Genomic DNA, 17027 nt, shown 5'->3' on the forward strand with positions numbered 1-17027 from the left:
TCTTTTGGACTTGGGTACAAAATGGCAACCATTTCCTCCTAAACTGTGTGCATTCCCCTTAGCTCTCAGCCGTCTCCCTTCACGTATGTTTTCTTGAATCACCCTTGACTCCTACTGATCGTCATTGGTTCTGTTGTTTAGACCCAGCACTGTGATCACCTTGGATCCCTCAGCCTCTCCAGACTGCCACACAGGTGTATTCTCTCTGAGGCCTGTCTTGGCTCCATAAGAACGTGCAGTCCTGGGCCCAGCTGCTCTACTCTTCTCTTCCTTTCTTCTTTTGAGTTCACATGCCATAGCATCCTCTGGCTCACTTGTGGAGTCGGGGATGTGTTTGTCTCTCTCCGTATGGCTTGTGAGTGTGCTGAGTGAAGGTCATTTACTTTTTTGTCTATTGTTGCAGCTGTTGAATGAGTGAATGAGATCCACATGTAGTGGAGTGCATCAGGAGTCCAGCCTCTTGCTGGAAAAAATCGTTCAGACATTTCCCATGCCCTGTGGAGCTGATGGACTACGCAGTCCTCCGATCTGCCGTAGGCCTCTCTTGTGAGTCAGCCCTGCAGATAACTGTGTGGCTTGAAACCTGGGCCTGTGACTGAACACTATATAATCCAGTGGTGGGAATCTGATGGATTCCATTTGACAGGTAGGGACCAGGAGCTTGGCCTCAGATCCCTGCGGAGTATGTAGAGATTAAATTATTTGCAGAGTGTGTTTCATCTGTGTGTAGTTAGTCCCCAGTTGCTCTTGGTTCAGTTGGAGGGTGTCTGGCTAGTGTTAGAAGTCCTTTTTAGAAGACGACTTTAAATGTGGACATTGATACTTGCCTGGATTCAGCTGCTGGTGGGAACAATAACCATAGGCATTGAATGATGACCAGACTTGTGTGGCAGTGGGGTTCTTAGATGAATAGTGCCATTAGAGGGAAGGTGTGGAAGGGTTTCAGTGGGATGTTGAAACCTAGTGTATGACCTGGCATTGTGATGTATGCCTGTTATTCCAGCACTCAGAAGGCTGAGGCAGGAGGATTGTTGAGACTAAGACCAGCTTGGCTTATATAGTGAGATCTTGGTTTAACAGTATGGGGCTAGAGAGGCTCAGCTGTTACGAGCATTTACTTTGAAATCATGAGGACCAAAGTTTGGATCCCAGCACGCTTGTTAACAAGTCAGGCGTTACACACTTGCTTGTAACCCAACCTCTAAGAGGTCAATGACAGGAGGACCATGCCTCAAATGAATAAATGGAGAACAATGGAGGAGGACACAGGATGCCATGTTCTGGCCTTTTTATGTGCAGGAGCACAGGTTTGTACATTCCCATAGGTGTGCATACACACACACACACACACACACACACACACAGCACAGGTTTGTACATTCCCATAGGTGTGCATATACACACACACACACACACACACACACACACACACGCGCGCGCGCGCGCGCGCGCGCGTGCGCATAAATATAAAACCCAAAGCATGAGGCTTGGCCGGTTTTTTTTTTTAATTTGGGAAGCTGGTCTGTGGCATAGGCTTGCACTCTGTCCCACCAGGCCCTCTGCTGGCTGTGATATGTTTAGCACCCCTATTTTCTTCCTGCTTGTACTTGCTGTTCTCTTCATGTAGCTAGAGTTTTCCTGCCTGGCCCACAGTCAGGACAAATCTTTGTCACCCGCCAGTCCCACAGCCGCTCAGACCCAACCAAGTAAACACAGAGACTTATATTGCTTACAAACTGTATGGCCGTGGCAGGCTTCTTGCTAACTGTTCTTACAGCTTAAATTAATCCATTTCTATAAATCTATACCTTGCCACATGGCTCGTGGCTTACCGGCATCTTCACATGCGGCTTGTCATGGCAGCGGCTGGCAGTGACTCCTTCTGCCTTCCTGTTCTTTCTTTTCTCCTCTCTGTTAGTCCTGCCTATACTTCCTGCCTAGCTACTGGCCAATCAATGTTTTATTTATTGACCAATCAGAGCAATTTGACATACAGACCATCCCACAGCATCTTTATGATAATAAAATACTGCATTCTAGACCAAAACACCTCTTACTGAGAACTAGCTGATAACAATTTGTGATGGCTCAGAGTTCCGGGAAGAATTTTTAAAAGGAACTTCATTACGGTGTGAATCTGTGCACTTGAGGTGAGACACAAATTTGGATGCCATGAACAGGATTGCTCTCGACACACTTGGGTAGGTAGACTGGTGCCTTAGGATCCGACCCTGGGCTTTGGTATGCCAGGTAGGTGCTCTACATCTCCAGAAGCTTGTTTTCTCTCATTTTTCCCTTTGATTGTTTTTAAAGACAGGATTTTGCTATGTATCCCAGGGTAGCCTTGAAATCATAATCCTCCTGCCTCAGCTTCATGAGTGCTGGGCTCACAGGTGGGTGCTACCATACCTAGCTCATTGTTGTTGCCTTCTTCTTCCCTTTCTTTACTTTTTCTTTCTCCTCTTCTGCTTTGCAGTGCTGAGGGGCAAACCCAGAACCTTGCATGTGTTAGCAAGTATTCTGTCAAGGAGCTTCCTCCCCAGCCCCACATAGGTTTCCATTTAAGAAATTATATGTTCTAAGTAAGTATGTCTACTGAATAGGAAGTCCATTTATTTTTAAAAGTTACTTATGTTTTTATATATTATGTAATGTTTAAATTAGGATAAACATACCATCTCCCCATGCCATCTCCCTAACATTCTACCCTTCCTTCCTTCCTTCCTTCCTTCCTTCCTTCCTTCCTCCCTTCCTCCCTCCCTCCCTCCCTCCCTTCCTTCCTTCCTTCCTCCCCCCCCCACTTTTTTTCTTTAACATTTATTTATTTATACGGTTGGGCAATGGCATGCACATCAAGAAACACATGTTGAGGTCAGAGGACAGCTTTCATGAGTTGATTTTCTCTTTCCACCATGTAGGTTCCAGGGATCAAACTCAGGTCTATAGACTTGGCAGCAAGCACATTTAACCCACTTGAGTCATCTTGCTGGTCCACATCACTTATTTTTAATTTTTAATTTTTTAAAAAAGGTATGCTTTCTATTTTTAATTGTGTGTGTGCATATATGTTGGTGTGTGGGTGTGTACATGTAAGTGTGGGTAGTCGTGGAGGTCAGCAGGGTGTTGCATCTCATGGAACTATTTTTGATCCTCTGGAAGAGTGGTACATCCTGTTAACCACTGAGCCACCTCTCCTACCCCAAAATCATTTCTTTATGTTGAAATATCTGAAATCTTTTCTGTTAGCTCTTTTGAAAATTCAGCCTTTAGGACTGGAGAGATAGCTCAGAGGTTAAGAGCACTGGCTGTTCTTCTAGAGCTCCTGAGTTCAGTTCCCCGGCAACCACATGGTGGCTCACAACCATCTGTTGTGAGATCTGGTGCCCTCTTCTGGCAGGTAGGGGTACATGCAGATAGAACACTGTATACATAATAAATAAATCTTTTTAAAAAAAAAGAAAATTCAGCCTTTATTTTTCATATGTTTGTGTTAGTGGAGTTTGAAGTCTTAGATTTTCAAGGTGACATTACTGCTATGAAGTACAGAACTATTTTCCCATTCACAGTTGTGATTCTTGACCTTGTTTAGTTCTAGGAAGTCCTACCTTTGTGTGTCTGCATGGCTTCACTGGTGGCATATGATGATTCTGACTCAGAGACCGAGACTGAGCCTGCCAGAAGTGTGAACTCTGAAAGTCAGATAGATGATGCCTCTGGTGTGACCAGACCTTCTGGGATGGCTTTTGCATCTGGTACAGTGCATGTGACAGAAGAGGGGGCACAACACACAAAGAGCAGTCCTCATGAAGACCCAAAGGACCAACATTTGCCACTGCCTCAGATCTGGAGCAGTCTGCCGGGATCTTGTCCCAGCCAGAGGCTCCAGTGGCCCCCAAAGGAACCTGATACCACGTTCCTCACCAGTGAGTCTCCTCGCCCTTCTTCGTGGATGAGCCGAGCTCCAGCCGGCCATGTGCCCCTGGCAGCTGCCTGCTTAAAGCCAGCAAAACCTGCTTGGGATGCCCTTGTGTCATCTGCTCATTCTCAAAGCAAAGTTGAATGCACCGCTAGAATTACCAGCTCTTCTCAGAGGAAAAGGGGTGAGGACTGTGTGGTTCCCTATACCCCCAAGAGACTGAGGCAGCTGCAGGCACTGAATCCCGAAGCTGGTGGGGGCAAAGATATAGAGCCTCCGGGACCTCCTGCAGGGTGTGCCCCAGCCCCCCTCATTGTGGCTCCCACGGTGTCTGAGTTCATCCAGCCATATTTGAAGAGTCAGTACAGAGAGACTAAGGTCCCCAAGAAAGTGCTTTTCCACCTGCGAGGCCACAGGGGCCCTGTCAACACTATTCAGTGGTGTCCAGTCCTTTGTAAGAGCCACATGCTTCTCTCTACTTCCATGGATAAAACCTTCAAGGTAAGGTGAGGGAGAACAGCTTGCAGTGGCTTTTCCTGGGTGTTGTACTGACAGAATCAGGTGGGGTGGGGACAGGCTACATACTCCCTTTTGGAAGTTTCTGTAGCCCCCTTTGGTACTTTTGAGAGAGGATTCTTGGGGCTTAGCTCAAATCTTTGGTCTTTCCTGCCCCATTCCTTTCCTTTCCCAAAGCTGCCTTGCCATAGCACCGCAGTGTTAAATAAATTATGGTGTGCCCAGATGATAAACATATTATTTCATTTTATAATGATACATTATTTTAACCCAAGTATGCCATAGTTTATTTCCTTTCCTGTTTTGGACATTTCATCACCTTTCAGTAGCACATTCCCATGAACCATGCTGCTGTAAGCGTGCTGCTACTTATGTATTCCCCTGCCAGACTTGGTATTTATTTATAGAGGGTCCTCCACAGCAGCAGTCCAGGCTGAACTGCAAGGTTTATGGCCCCCTACTCAAGAATACCCAAGTATAAGTATCCCATTTCCCCATGTGCTCACAGCACTGAATATTGTTTCTTTTAATCTTTTGCTAATAAGCTGTGATGCTTCATCTTGCTTCACCTTGAACCCTGGTATGGAATGATCAGCCCTTGAGTTTTGTTAATCTAACTTTGGAGACTTTATGTATTAGTTTTTTTTTTTGGAGACACAGTTTCTTTGATACCCTTGGCTGTCCTAGAACTAGCTGTGTAGACTAGGTTGGCCTTGAACTCACAGAGGTATCTCCTGCCTCCCCTGTGCTGTGTTTAAAAGGCGTGCTTCACCACACCCAGCTAGCTTTGGAGACTTTTAAATCAAACAACAGCAAACAAACAAGTCTGGGGAGATGGCTTGGTTAGTAAAGTGCTTGTCTTGCAATCGGGAAGACTTGAGTTTGGATCCCCAGAATCCAGTAAAAAGTCTGGCATGGTGGCATATGCCTGGTAGGTCCCTGGAAGTTCAGGACCAGAGAATCTGGTCTATAGGTAAAGTTCCAGGCCAGTGAGAGACCCTATCTCAAACACAAGGTGGAAGGCACCTGAGGACTGACATGGGGGCTGTGCATGGTGTGCATGTATACACACAGACACACACATACAGACAGATAGATATAGACACACATGCATAGACACACACACAGACACATACACATAGACAGACACATAGACACACACAGACATAGACAGATAGACACAAACACACACATACAGACACAGACGCACACACACATAGACAGATAGACACAGACACACAGACACACACACAGACAGATAGATATAGACACACATGCATAGACACACACACAGACACATACACACAGACAGACACATAGACACACACAGACACAGACAGATAGACACAGACACACATACAGACACAGACGCACACACACATAGACAGATAGACACAGACACACAGACACACACACAGACAGATAGATATAGACACACATGCATAGACACACACACAGACACATACACACAGACAGACATATAGACACACACAGACATGGACAGATAGACACAGACACACATACAGACACAGATGCACACACACATAGACAGATAGACACAGACACACATACAGACACAGACGCACACACACATAGACAGATAGACACAGACACACACATAGACAGATAGACACAGACACACACATAGACAGACAGACACAGACACACACATAGACAGATAGACACAGACACACACACATAGACAGATAGACACAGACACACAGACACACACATAGACAGATAGACACAGACACACACATAGACAGATAGACACAGACACACACATAGACAGACAGACACAGACACACACATAGACAGATAGACACAGACACACACATAGACAGATAGACACAGACACACAGACACACAGACACACACATAGGCAAATAGACACAGACACACAGACACACACATAGACAGACACAGACACACAGATAGACAGACAGACACAGACACACAGACACACACATAGGCAAATAGACACAGACACACAGACACACACATAGACAGATAGACACAGACACACAGACACACACATAGACAGACACAGACACACAGACACACACATAGACAGATAGACACAGACACACACATAGACAGATAGACACAGACACACACATAGACAGACACAGACACACAGACACACACATAAGCAAATAGACGCAGACACACAGACACACACATAGACAGACACAGACGCACAGACACACACACAGACAGACACAGACACACATAGACAGACACAGACACACAGACAGACACAGACACACAGATACATACACAGACAGATAGACCAGACACACAGACACACATACAGATACTCACATACACAGACACAGACACACATACATAGAGACAGACAGACACACACAGATACACACACACACACACACACATACAGGCACACAGACACAGAGAGACACACATATACACATAGACACACACACACAGACACACACATAGACACATACATACACAGACACACACAGAAACACAGGTAGAAAAGATGGATAGTCTATTGCATGTAATGTCAGAAAAATTAGACATCTGTTTTCAGGGGATGCAGTGTGTGCAGTATGATTTATTTTTTATTTTTATTTATTTATTTATTTATTTTTGAGATAGGCTATCATTGTGTGGCCTGGAACTCTCTGTGTGGACCAGAGTGGCCTCAAAGGCAAGAGATCTCCCTGCCTCTGCTTTTCAAGTGCTGGGATGAAAGGCATGTGCCACCATGCCAGCCATGCGATAAATTTAACTCCAGTCTATAATTCCAACTTCTGGCCCTCAGAACAAATAAGTTATAGAGGCCAAATACTGATACTTACTGAGTGGCTCCAAGTGACCCCTGACTAGCTGAACTACAAGCTTCCTGGGAAGAACATGGCTTCCAACAGCATGCACAGGGTAGCTGGTTTCTGCCCAGGTGGGCTTCCCTCTGAGTCTGACCAAGAGGGACTCTCATACTTCTGTCACATTATCACTTGAGAAATGTGTTTTAAAAAGCACATCATGTAGGCTGGGAGGTGAGTCAGTCAGTAAAGTGCTTGCAAATACGAGGACCTGAGCTTGACCCCCAGAATCCACATACAATGTGGGTGCATACTTATAATCCCAGTGCTAGGTAGGTGGAGACAAGTGGATGCCTGGGGTCCTCTGGCCAGCCAGCTTAGCTTAGGTGGTGAGTTCCAGACTGGCAAGAGACCCAGTTTTAAAAACCAAGGGTGGTGCCTGTTCTAATCAGGGTCACTATTGTTGTGATGAAACCGCATGACCAAAACAAGCTGGGGAGGAAAAGGTTTACTGGCTTACACTTGCACATTGTAGCCCATCACTGAAGGACGTCAGACAGGAAAATCAAACAGGGCAGGAACCTGGAGGCTGGAGTTGAAGCAGAGGCCACGGAGGAGAGCTGCTTACCGGCTTGCTTATCATGACTTGTCCAGCCTGCTTTCTTATAGAACCCAGGACCACCAGCCTAGGGATGGCTCCACCCACAATGGGCTGGGCCCTCCCCCATCAATCACTAATTAAGAAAATGCACTACAGGCTTGTGTCAAGTTGACATAAAACTAGCCAGCACAGTACCTGAAGAACAACAGCTGAAGTTGCCCTCTGACCTTCACCTGCACATACATGTACACATACCTTTATATACATGCAACTATGAAAAAAAAAAAGACACCTGTTGCAGAGCCGGACCCCATTGGAGCTCAGCCCACTCTGTCCTCAGCGTTCTCAAGACCACTTCTCTGAGTCCTTATATCTGAGATTATGTTTTGAGCCCCAGCCCACCAACCCAGGAGGCATTTTCTCAAATGAAGAGAGGAGACCCAAGTGCTTCGAGGTGAGCTGTGTCTGTGGGTGGTGGTTTTAGACATTTACAGATCCTGATGAAACTCTTGTGTTTGACGCAGCAAGGCTGACACAGGTGTTCAGTTCAGTTTCCAGCTGGGGTCTTGGCTTCTCTGAGCCAGGCTGTGGTGCTTCTGTAGCACTGGGCTGTGTCATCTGTGCAAGGGATGTTCAGTATTCCTGGGGTGGCTCATGACATCCTTGGACCTACCCAGAGTCCTGGTCTCTCAGTTCTCCATCCTGAGAGCCTGGTGCACAGAGGCCAGCAGGGCATGGGGCCTGTTTGAGGATTTCAGCTGGGCCCAGGCTCCTGGCATTGTCTGGCTGACTCGAGTATACAGGATACTCCTTGACTTTGAGCTCACCTGATTGCTGAACTTCTTTCCCCTTTTGTCCTTCCTTCTCTAGGGTCCTTCCTCTTTGCTTTTTGCTTGGCCAATTTCTACTGAACAGTCAAGACCCAGCTCAGAAAGGGACCAATGAACAGTGTTTATCTATTCTGCGGTCTTGGGTTGGGCAGTGTGCCAGGAGCAGGAGCTGCATCGAGCCAGATGGGCCATGTTCTTCCTGTTGGGACCAGACAGTCAACAAGCTGCTTTTATAGCTAGGCTTCTGTCTTCCTACACTTACCTGTGCACTCTCCGCTGTTTGAATGTAGAGGTCCCTGCTTGGATGAGCCTGGAAGCAGGCTGGGCTTCTTCCCCAGCCCCTCAGTACTAAGGGTGAGACAGCACTCACAGGGTGGAGGGGGTTGCTTTACAATGGACTGGCTCAACTGCTTCTTTATGCCCTTGGCAAGGCTTGAGGGTTCTCTAGTGGCACAAATACCTACATGTGCTGTATCCACAGTATCTAGTGTGCTCCTGGATCCTGGTGGGAACTTAGCTGTGGTTCTAAAGTGGGTGCTATAGTCATCTCTCTAGGCCACTAGAGAGAGGGGAGTACAGACTGGCAGATATGGGGAGCACCTCAAAGAGGTGGAGGGGGTCGCTGTGGCTGTTTGCCTTGAACCTATGATGCAGCTTTATGGAGAGATCAGGTTTGTCCTCAGGATGCCTGCCTGCCAACTATCTGTGCACCGATGGGAAGAGGCAGACCTGAGCCCTGTGGAGTTGGTCTTCACCTGAAGCCCCCATTGACAGATCTGAACAGCTTGGTTACCCTGGGTCATTACTGACAAGGAATTTCAGTTTCCTGAACAGACACTGTAGGTACCCTTGTTGTTTTTTGAGGTTTTGGGTGATGGAGGCTTGAGTCCTTGTGCATGTAGGCAAATGCTCTACCACTGAGCTATACTGAGTGTATGTGTGTGTGTGTGTGTGTGTGTGTGTGTGTGTGTGTGTGTGTATGTGTGCATTTGTAGGTGGAGGACAGGGCAATCTTGGATATTGATCTTCAGGTACTCTTTTTAAGATAGAGTTTTTCATTGGCTTGGAACTTGCCATGGAGGTTTGGTTGGCCAGCTGGTATGTCCCAGGGATCCGCCTGTCTCTGTTTCCCCAAAGCTGGGATTATAAGATTGTATGACTGTACCTGGCTTTTTTACATGAGTTCTGGGGATTGAACTCCAGCCCTTCTGCTTGTGAAGCACAGTACAGGCTGAGTCATCTCTACTTCCTACCTCCTGACCATGATGGCTTTATTTTTTGAATTGTTTACTTATTGTATGTGTGCTTGTGTGTGGGCACATACATGCTATGGTATGTGTGTAGAGGTCAGAGGATAACTGAGGAGTCAGTTCTCCTTCTACCATTTATTTTTTTTCATCCCAAAGATGATTGATCGATTGATTGATCTTTCTTTTCTTTTCTTTTTTTCTTTTTTTAAGACAGCATCTCACTGTGTACCCCTGGCTGCCTTGTAACTCATTATATAGACCAGGCTGGCCATGAACTCATAAAGATCTTCCGGTCTCTGCCTCCACAGTGCTAGGACTAAAGGCATGTGCCACCATGCTCCATGGTGGTTTTTAAAGCAGTGTAGGAGTTGGAGCCTTGGCTCTGGGTGTGGTGAAGATGAATGTGCCAGGATTGGTCATGGCCAGGAGAGGTCGCAGTTGGCCTGTTTGGGATGACAAGAAACCTGTGTTTAGGATGCTGTTGTGTGGCCTGTCCCCAGGAGGCATGTGGGCTGGAAGTGATGATGCTAGCGTTAGGAAGCTTCAGGGAGTGCCCCCACCCTCTTGTCCAGTCCTCCGAATACATCCCAGGGATGGCCTCAGAGGCAAAGTACTTGCCATAGTTGACTTGGGTCAATACTGACCATGACTGCTAGGATCAGTGTCTCCTGTTCATCTTCTCACCGAGGCTTCTAGAAGCCAGAGGTGAATGTCGAGCTGGAACATGAGCAGAGACTTCAGTAAGATTTAGTAAGTTTTAGCGATTGAGGTTATGTAAGTGGGACTTTGAGTAAGTTCAGAATGCAGGATAGTAGGGACCAAGGAGCTGTGATGGGAAGATGGATTAGGGCATGGAGGGTTCAGGTGGGCACGTGAGGATGGAAGTCCTGCCCTAGGCCTGCAGGTTGGTATGTGGTGTGCTGAGCAGCAACTGCTTTTCCCTCCCTCATGACAGAGATGTGGTCCATGGCTATAAACCAAGCCTCAGCTGAGTGTGAAGTGGAGTTGATTGTGTGTGTGTGTTTGCGTGGTTTTTATGAGCAGTAGACGAAGTTGGATGTGAGCACCTGGGGTAGGACCTGGCATGTGCTGCTGGCATTCAGAATGCTGGGGTCTTGCTGTTTAAGGATTTTACCCCCTTTCCTGCTAGGTGGTGGTGCCTTGCTGGGATCTGAGTTGATAGAAAGGATGTAAGCTTTGTGGGGGCAGCAGCCACACCAGACCCATTTTTATATTCTCTGTAGCATCTGGCATGAAATTTGGTACATGTTAAGTGATCAATGAAGATTTAAAGACATTTTCTGGATTTTACTGCCTTGTTTTAGAAGGGTTTTTTGTGTGTGTGCAGAAATGCTACTCGCCTCTAGGGGGCACAGTAAGACTTACTATCTTTGGCCCATCCAAGCTTCTAGAATGTGGTAGAATCCTTGACTCACCGGAACATTTACTGAGATGATTTTTCTCTAATCCGGAGCAGAACAACACCGTCCATCTGACTGATGTAAAGAGCATCGAGTGCCAGTCTTTCATAGCCTTAAAGCTCAGCTTTGGAGTCAGAAATTTCAACTAGGCACATTACAGTGGGAAGATACATATTTTAATATGTTCTAAATGTTCTGTGAGCTGTAAAATATGCTTATATTAGTTTTGAAAAATTTACAGCCAGAGCAATTAAGTAAAATAAAACAGTGAGTCACAGTCTCTGCACCGCTGCCCTGTTGTCTCAGGCAGTGGCCCTTCCTGCCCTCCGCTGTGAGCTTCGGGCTTTCATGGCTGTAATCCCAGCACAGACACCCTTTTATACTCTCTTTTCATTTCCCGGCGAACTCGCTCGGCTCTCCATGTTTGAACACCCACTGCACGTCAAGGTAGAATTCAGCCTTTGATGCCTTTTCTGAGGGAAAAAGCCAAACACAGCCAGCCCTGCCTGTTTGTCCATGCAGGGGCTGCCAGGCCCCCCAGGGGACTCCTGCTGCATCGGCGTGCTTCCCGCCGTGGGGGACCCAGGTTCTCACACAGGCAGGTCTATACATAAAGCCTGTGAGTTAGATGTTGTTGATTTGCTGTATTTGTTTTAGAGTTTTTTTCAATAACAAGCTTCCTTAACATACATACATACTTATATATATAGCCAAACTGATGCTTATTGGAAAAACTTTGCAGACAAAGATAAAGGGGATACAAAGGAGAAACAGACATCACTGGTGATAGTACTCCAGTAAGCTCTCGTCACTGGGCATCCTGGCCTGGCTGCTGAGTCCTGTGTGTTGACACAATCCAGCTGGTCATGTGCTATCTCGTCCGCCACCAGATTGTCTTCTGTATTGTTTGTGGGGCTGGGATGTAGCTCAGAGGTGGAATGATTGCCTAGCAGGCACTAGGCCTGGGGTTTTATCCCCTTCCTTCAACCAAAACCCCCACTGAAAAACTGTCCACAAACATTTGTATGATGGTCTCATTCCTCACACTTGCCCTTGTCTCTTTTGTGTTGTCCCCTGTAGCTTTTGGAGTCCATTTGAAAGCAAGTAGTCCTGCGGCGATCACACTGTGCATAATGCCATCTTTTCTGCTGCTTAATGTAGTGAAGATGGGCTTTGCACTATTGGGCTTCAGCAGAAGGCCTGTGTGTGGTAAATGGAACCTGAATGTTGGCGACTTTCAGTATTGTGCTCTACTGCTCCTCAGTACCAGTGTGACTTTTCTTAAGGTTACTTAGTCTCTCTGATCCCCAGTATCACTGGTAGAGTAGAGAGAGAATGCCTGTTGACGTGGACTGTTGCTATAGATATGAATAGAAATGATCTACCCCAGTGCCTGGCATAAGTGAGAATTTCCCCCCTGGACCTGTATTGATTGGTTAAAATACAATGTGCAAAAAAACGCCTCACCTAGGGTCTTCTGACTTAATGTAGCTTCTGCTTTTGTGACTCTCTTCATAGTTTGTTTTTGTATATGGATTTTAAAGAGTTTCATTCTCAGTGTTTCTGAGATAAATACCTTTAAAATTTACAGAGCTTCTGTGATCATCGATACCAAGTCACCCATGCAGTCCTTTGCGGTGCTGTGTACCTGCCAGGCCCTGTCGAGGGCTGGTCCACTCGCCAGGTGCTCACACTGACCACAGGGTGGTGGATAGTTGCTTGACTCCAAAAGTCAGAGCCTCAGGCAGTGCTGGGGAAGCAGCTTCGCAGTTAGCAGACCCAGGAGGGAGCTGTGTTGCCTGTCAGGCCAGCTGCATTCAGGGACAGCTGGAGGCCCTGTGGTGGAGGTTGGTGACCCCGGGTGGGGTCTCCTCATGTGGATCACCACTCTGTGGTGACCAGGAACATGAGAGAATGGGGAGTCAGCAGCTGCACTGGGCCTACCACATGCTGCTAGCACAGTTGTTTTAACACACTTTACCACAGGGGTTGAGGGACTTGTGCCCAGTTACACAGCAGGTGTATGTTGGAGGCAACATGGGGAGCTGGTAGGCTATAGAGACTGAACAAAACCAGCAAGCTGCTCCCCCTCCCTCTTCCACTCTGGAAATGCCCAGTTGAAGAGCCCCTCTCCCAGATGGGCCCAGACACTCTCGGGCTTCACTCCTCGGGTTCTGTTAAGGAGCAGGAGGAGCAGAGATGATTTCCTTGGTGGCTTGGATTTGCATTTTTATATATTACAGGATCTTGCTGATTTATCATTGTTAGTGGATCTGATTATATTAGGGTATCTTGGATGGGCTTTGTAAAAAGTGATATATTTCACATTCAAAGACAAGGAATTTATGGATCCAAGTGCCAGAGCGAGGGTTTAGTTCAGTTTTGAAAGAATTATTCTTGATGGATTTTTACGAAATGAGATTGAGAAGTGATTTGATGCGTGGAGTAAGGAGTCGTGGAGCATTATGCAGATGATTGGCAATTTATTCCGAGCACGAGGCAAATCTGTTGGAAATGAGAGGCGCAGCTGGGGAGGAGGTGCGGGTTGTGGTGGTGGGCGTTTGGTATTTGGGGAGTGAATGATTAACAGTGCATCGAGGGTAATTAGGTGAAGGCGAGGAGAGAATTTGTGTGTGTGTGCACGTGTGCATGTGTGTTAACACACCAGCACATGCAGAGATCATCTGGTCCTTCTTTATTTGACAGAGACTGAGGGAGGGGTAGGCAGTCACCCGGGGTGTGCATTTCTGGACCCTTTTTGCTCATCTCTTCTTCCCCATCTTCCAGAGAAGGTTGAAAGTCCTCCGAGCTGTCCCTGAGGTAGTTGACAGCCAGGCAACTGCAGAGCCTCTGGAAAGTTGTAAGCTTCTGGGCTGGAACTTTCTTTTCGTGGGAGGCAAAATGTTTCTGACACCCTCTTCTCTCAAGTGAAAACCGAGATGAGTTTGAGGCCAATACATGAGACACTTCCCATTCCCTTTGCTTTCTGAGCGTGTGGCTCTTGGAACAGACCTGAGCTGACTAAAAGCAGCGCTGTGCTGACCCTGTGCTTTCTGCTCTCTGGGAACCTTTGTTGTTGAACTTGACTTGTTCCATGCCCCAAGAACAGCTCATGCTCAAGTGCTGCTAGAGAAACCAGGGTGGCATGAGGGTGCCGGCTCTGTCCTCGGGGAGCAAGTCTCATCCAATCTCATCCTGTGTCATTAAGGGGAGAATAGAGCAATTTGGAAAAATGCTTTTAATGTAATTGAAAAATGCAGATTGCAAAATTGGCACACTTAGGAGTTGAGACAGTCTAGTGAATTATTTCTTGTTGCTTTTAAAACTTGGACACAAGACTCTTAAAGGAGCCTGTCTAGTGCCCAGTAATAGCAAGTTCTTTTTGCTTCTTAAAAACAGGGCTTGCTTTATATTTTATTTTGCTTCATTGTAAAAATAGTCAAAATTTGGGAAGAAAATGGCAGAAATGAAAAAAAAAAAGCCTTAGTAGCCCACTTGTGTGTGATGGCTGTGAACATCTCCCAATCAGCATTTTCTCCTGCTCTCTCTTTCTGCATGTATCATCAGGTTTTAATCACACCGTTGGCACTTTTTGTAACCCACACTACAAAATTTTGAGATTAAAATTTTTTGATAGCTAGGTATGGTTGTATATGCCTATAATCTCAGCATTTGAGTATGAGGGGCAAGGAAGAGTTTGAGGCTAGCCTTGGTTACATAATCAAGACTGTTTCAAACAAAGCAAAACTCCCCCACAAAAATAACATCTCATAGTAGTGATTTCCCTCAGTGTTCCTAGAATTCTCCCAGTAAGAGGAGAGATAGTGGGTTGAGTCTCTCCTCACTGTCTTCCACTGCTGCTTTTTGTCTGTTTATTTTTGAGTCAGGGCCTCACTCTGTAACCTAGACTGGTCTAGAATTCATTCAGTGGCCTAGGTTGGCCAGGTTGGCATTGAGCTTATGGCATTCCTCTTGTCACAGCTTCCAGAGTGTCACCACACACAGCTGTCATATCTTTCTCTTGTCCTTTTGCCCTGATGGACAGCAAGCAGGTACAGGTGTCTCTGATGTGGCCTTCCTGTGTGGGCTAAGAACATCCAGGTGTGGTGGCAGTGTGGGAGTACCCTGCTGTGAGCCAGGAGCCCCACCCTCCCCTCTAGCGAGCTTCCTGAAGAGTGCTTAGGGCAGTCGGGGTGGAAGGACTTGTCTGCCGTGAGCCTGCCTGAGGGTTATGAGATGGTATGTCCATCCCCTCTGTGTGTATGTGGGCAGGGGTTCCTTTTAGTCCCGAGTGGACCCTCTGCCTGCTGCAGCCCCTTGTCCTCTGTGCTCTGGGGGAGGAAAGGTCTCGGGGTCTGGCATGCCCACTCCTGTCCCTCCCTCTTGTCATCAGTTTCACTTCTTCACACATGTCACCAGCACGTCTCTTCTGGGTACACAGACTCACAGCATTCATCTCTGTGGTTCTACAGTGTTCGCTTGTGGCTCACACCAATGTCTGTGTGCACAGCGACCATGTCTCCTTGTCCTTTATAGAGACAGAAATATTACCCCCCTCCCCAACATCTGCTAATTTAATGGCATCTTGTTCGAGGACCAGATGAGTTCATTTATGGACAGCGTGGTTAGACTCAGGCCTGGCACCTTGTGAATGCTAAATAAGTGGTTTGTCATTGGGGTTCCTGTCCATTAATCTCCTGTGGTCTTAGTGTTCCCCTTCTCCAGGCAATTTACATGTTAACAATATTGACCCTCATCATATCCCACCTCTCCTTCCCCTGGGTGGTGTTTGAGTCCTGGTATTTCATTATCAATTTTTTTTTTTAAAGCAGGGAAAACCTGACATCTTTTGTGGTCAAGTGTGTGGACTTCTCTCTTTGTAAATGTCCAGCAGCTTTAGGCAGTGGCATGTCTGCTCATACCCTGAGAGCTGATATATAGTCACCTATATTTGACCTTCATCTAGCAGTGATTAGCTTGAGCCAGTTTCAATTCTCGTCATTGGGTCCCAGGCAGGCCACATGGCACCGTGATGAATGTGTGCTGGGTGCCAGGGATCGATCAGCATATTAAGGAGCAATGCTGCCATCCCCACCAGCCCTGCTTCGTGATGTTTCCTTCCCCACACCCACACTGGCTACTAATGATTTAAAATGACCTTCCCATCGAGTCCATTCTGTAGGGCATGAGTACGCCATGACTTTCCAAACCTTGCCTCAAAAAATGTTTTTTGACCCTAAAACAAGTACACACACACTATAGAGAAACCAGACAGGTTAAAGGGGTAAAAAGGCCACTGTGTCCTCTGGAGGCCATAATTGTAGACTTTTGGGTGTATTTCCATCTAGTCTTAGGAATAATTCAATGTGGTTGCACTCCAGCTATGAACTACCCCACTGCCCTGTAGCTTTAGTTTGGAATGCTGTAATTTATTGCAATGGTTTTCAGTGTGATCTGAAAACCTCAGGGGTCCTTGAGACCCTTCCAGAGGGTCAAAACTATTTTCATAATCACACCTAGAAGTTATTTGCCTTTTCTACTTTCATTCTCTCAGGAGGGTAAATGGACTTTTCCAGAGGCTGCATGATGGGTGCTGTTGCCATAGATTAAATACTGAAGCAGATATGAAAGCCCAGCTGTCTTGTATTAAGCCAGGGAATAATGAGACCCACAAAATGTAAACAATGCCTTCTCACTAATT

The 17027-nt window shown here is 46.6% G+C and overlaps 1 protein-coding gene across 3 annotated transcripts in view; it reads left to right on the top strand.

The window, feature by feature from the left end:
- The window catches only part of Wdr25 (WD repeat domain 25), a 133408-nt gene that overhangs the window by 1152 nt on the left and 115229 nt on the right, over positions 1–17027 (top strand). For 2 of the 3 annotated variants that reach the window (XM_059279904.1, XM_059279902.1), the window contains exon 2: positions 3590–4417. In XM_059279904.1, coding sequence (XP_059135887.1) covers positions 3620–4417 — 798 coding nt within the window. In that variant the 5' untranslated portion in view covers positions 3590–3619. Of the gene's footprint in view, positions 1–2923; positions 3031–3589; positions 4418–17027 lie in introns of those variants that run through there. The other variant, XM_059279903.1, reaches the window with a different exon arrangement.

Source organism: Peromyscus eremicus, chromosome 14 (genome assembly GCF_949786415.1).
Source record: "Peromyscus eremicus chromosome 14, PerEre_H2_v1, whole genome shotgun sequence".
In the NCBI taxonomy this organism is placed as follows: domain Eukaryota; kingdom Metazoa; phylum Chordata; class Mammalia; order Rodentia; family Cricetidae; genus Peromyscus; species Peromyscus eremicus.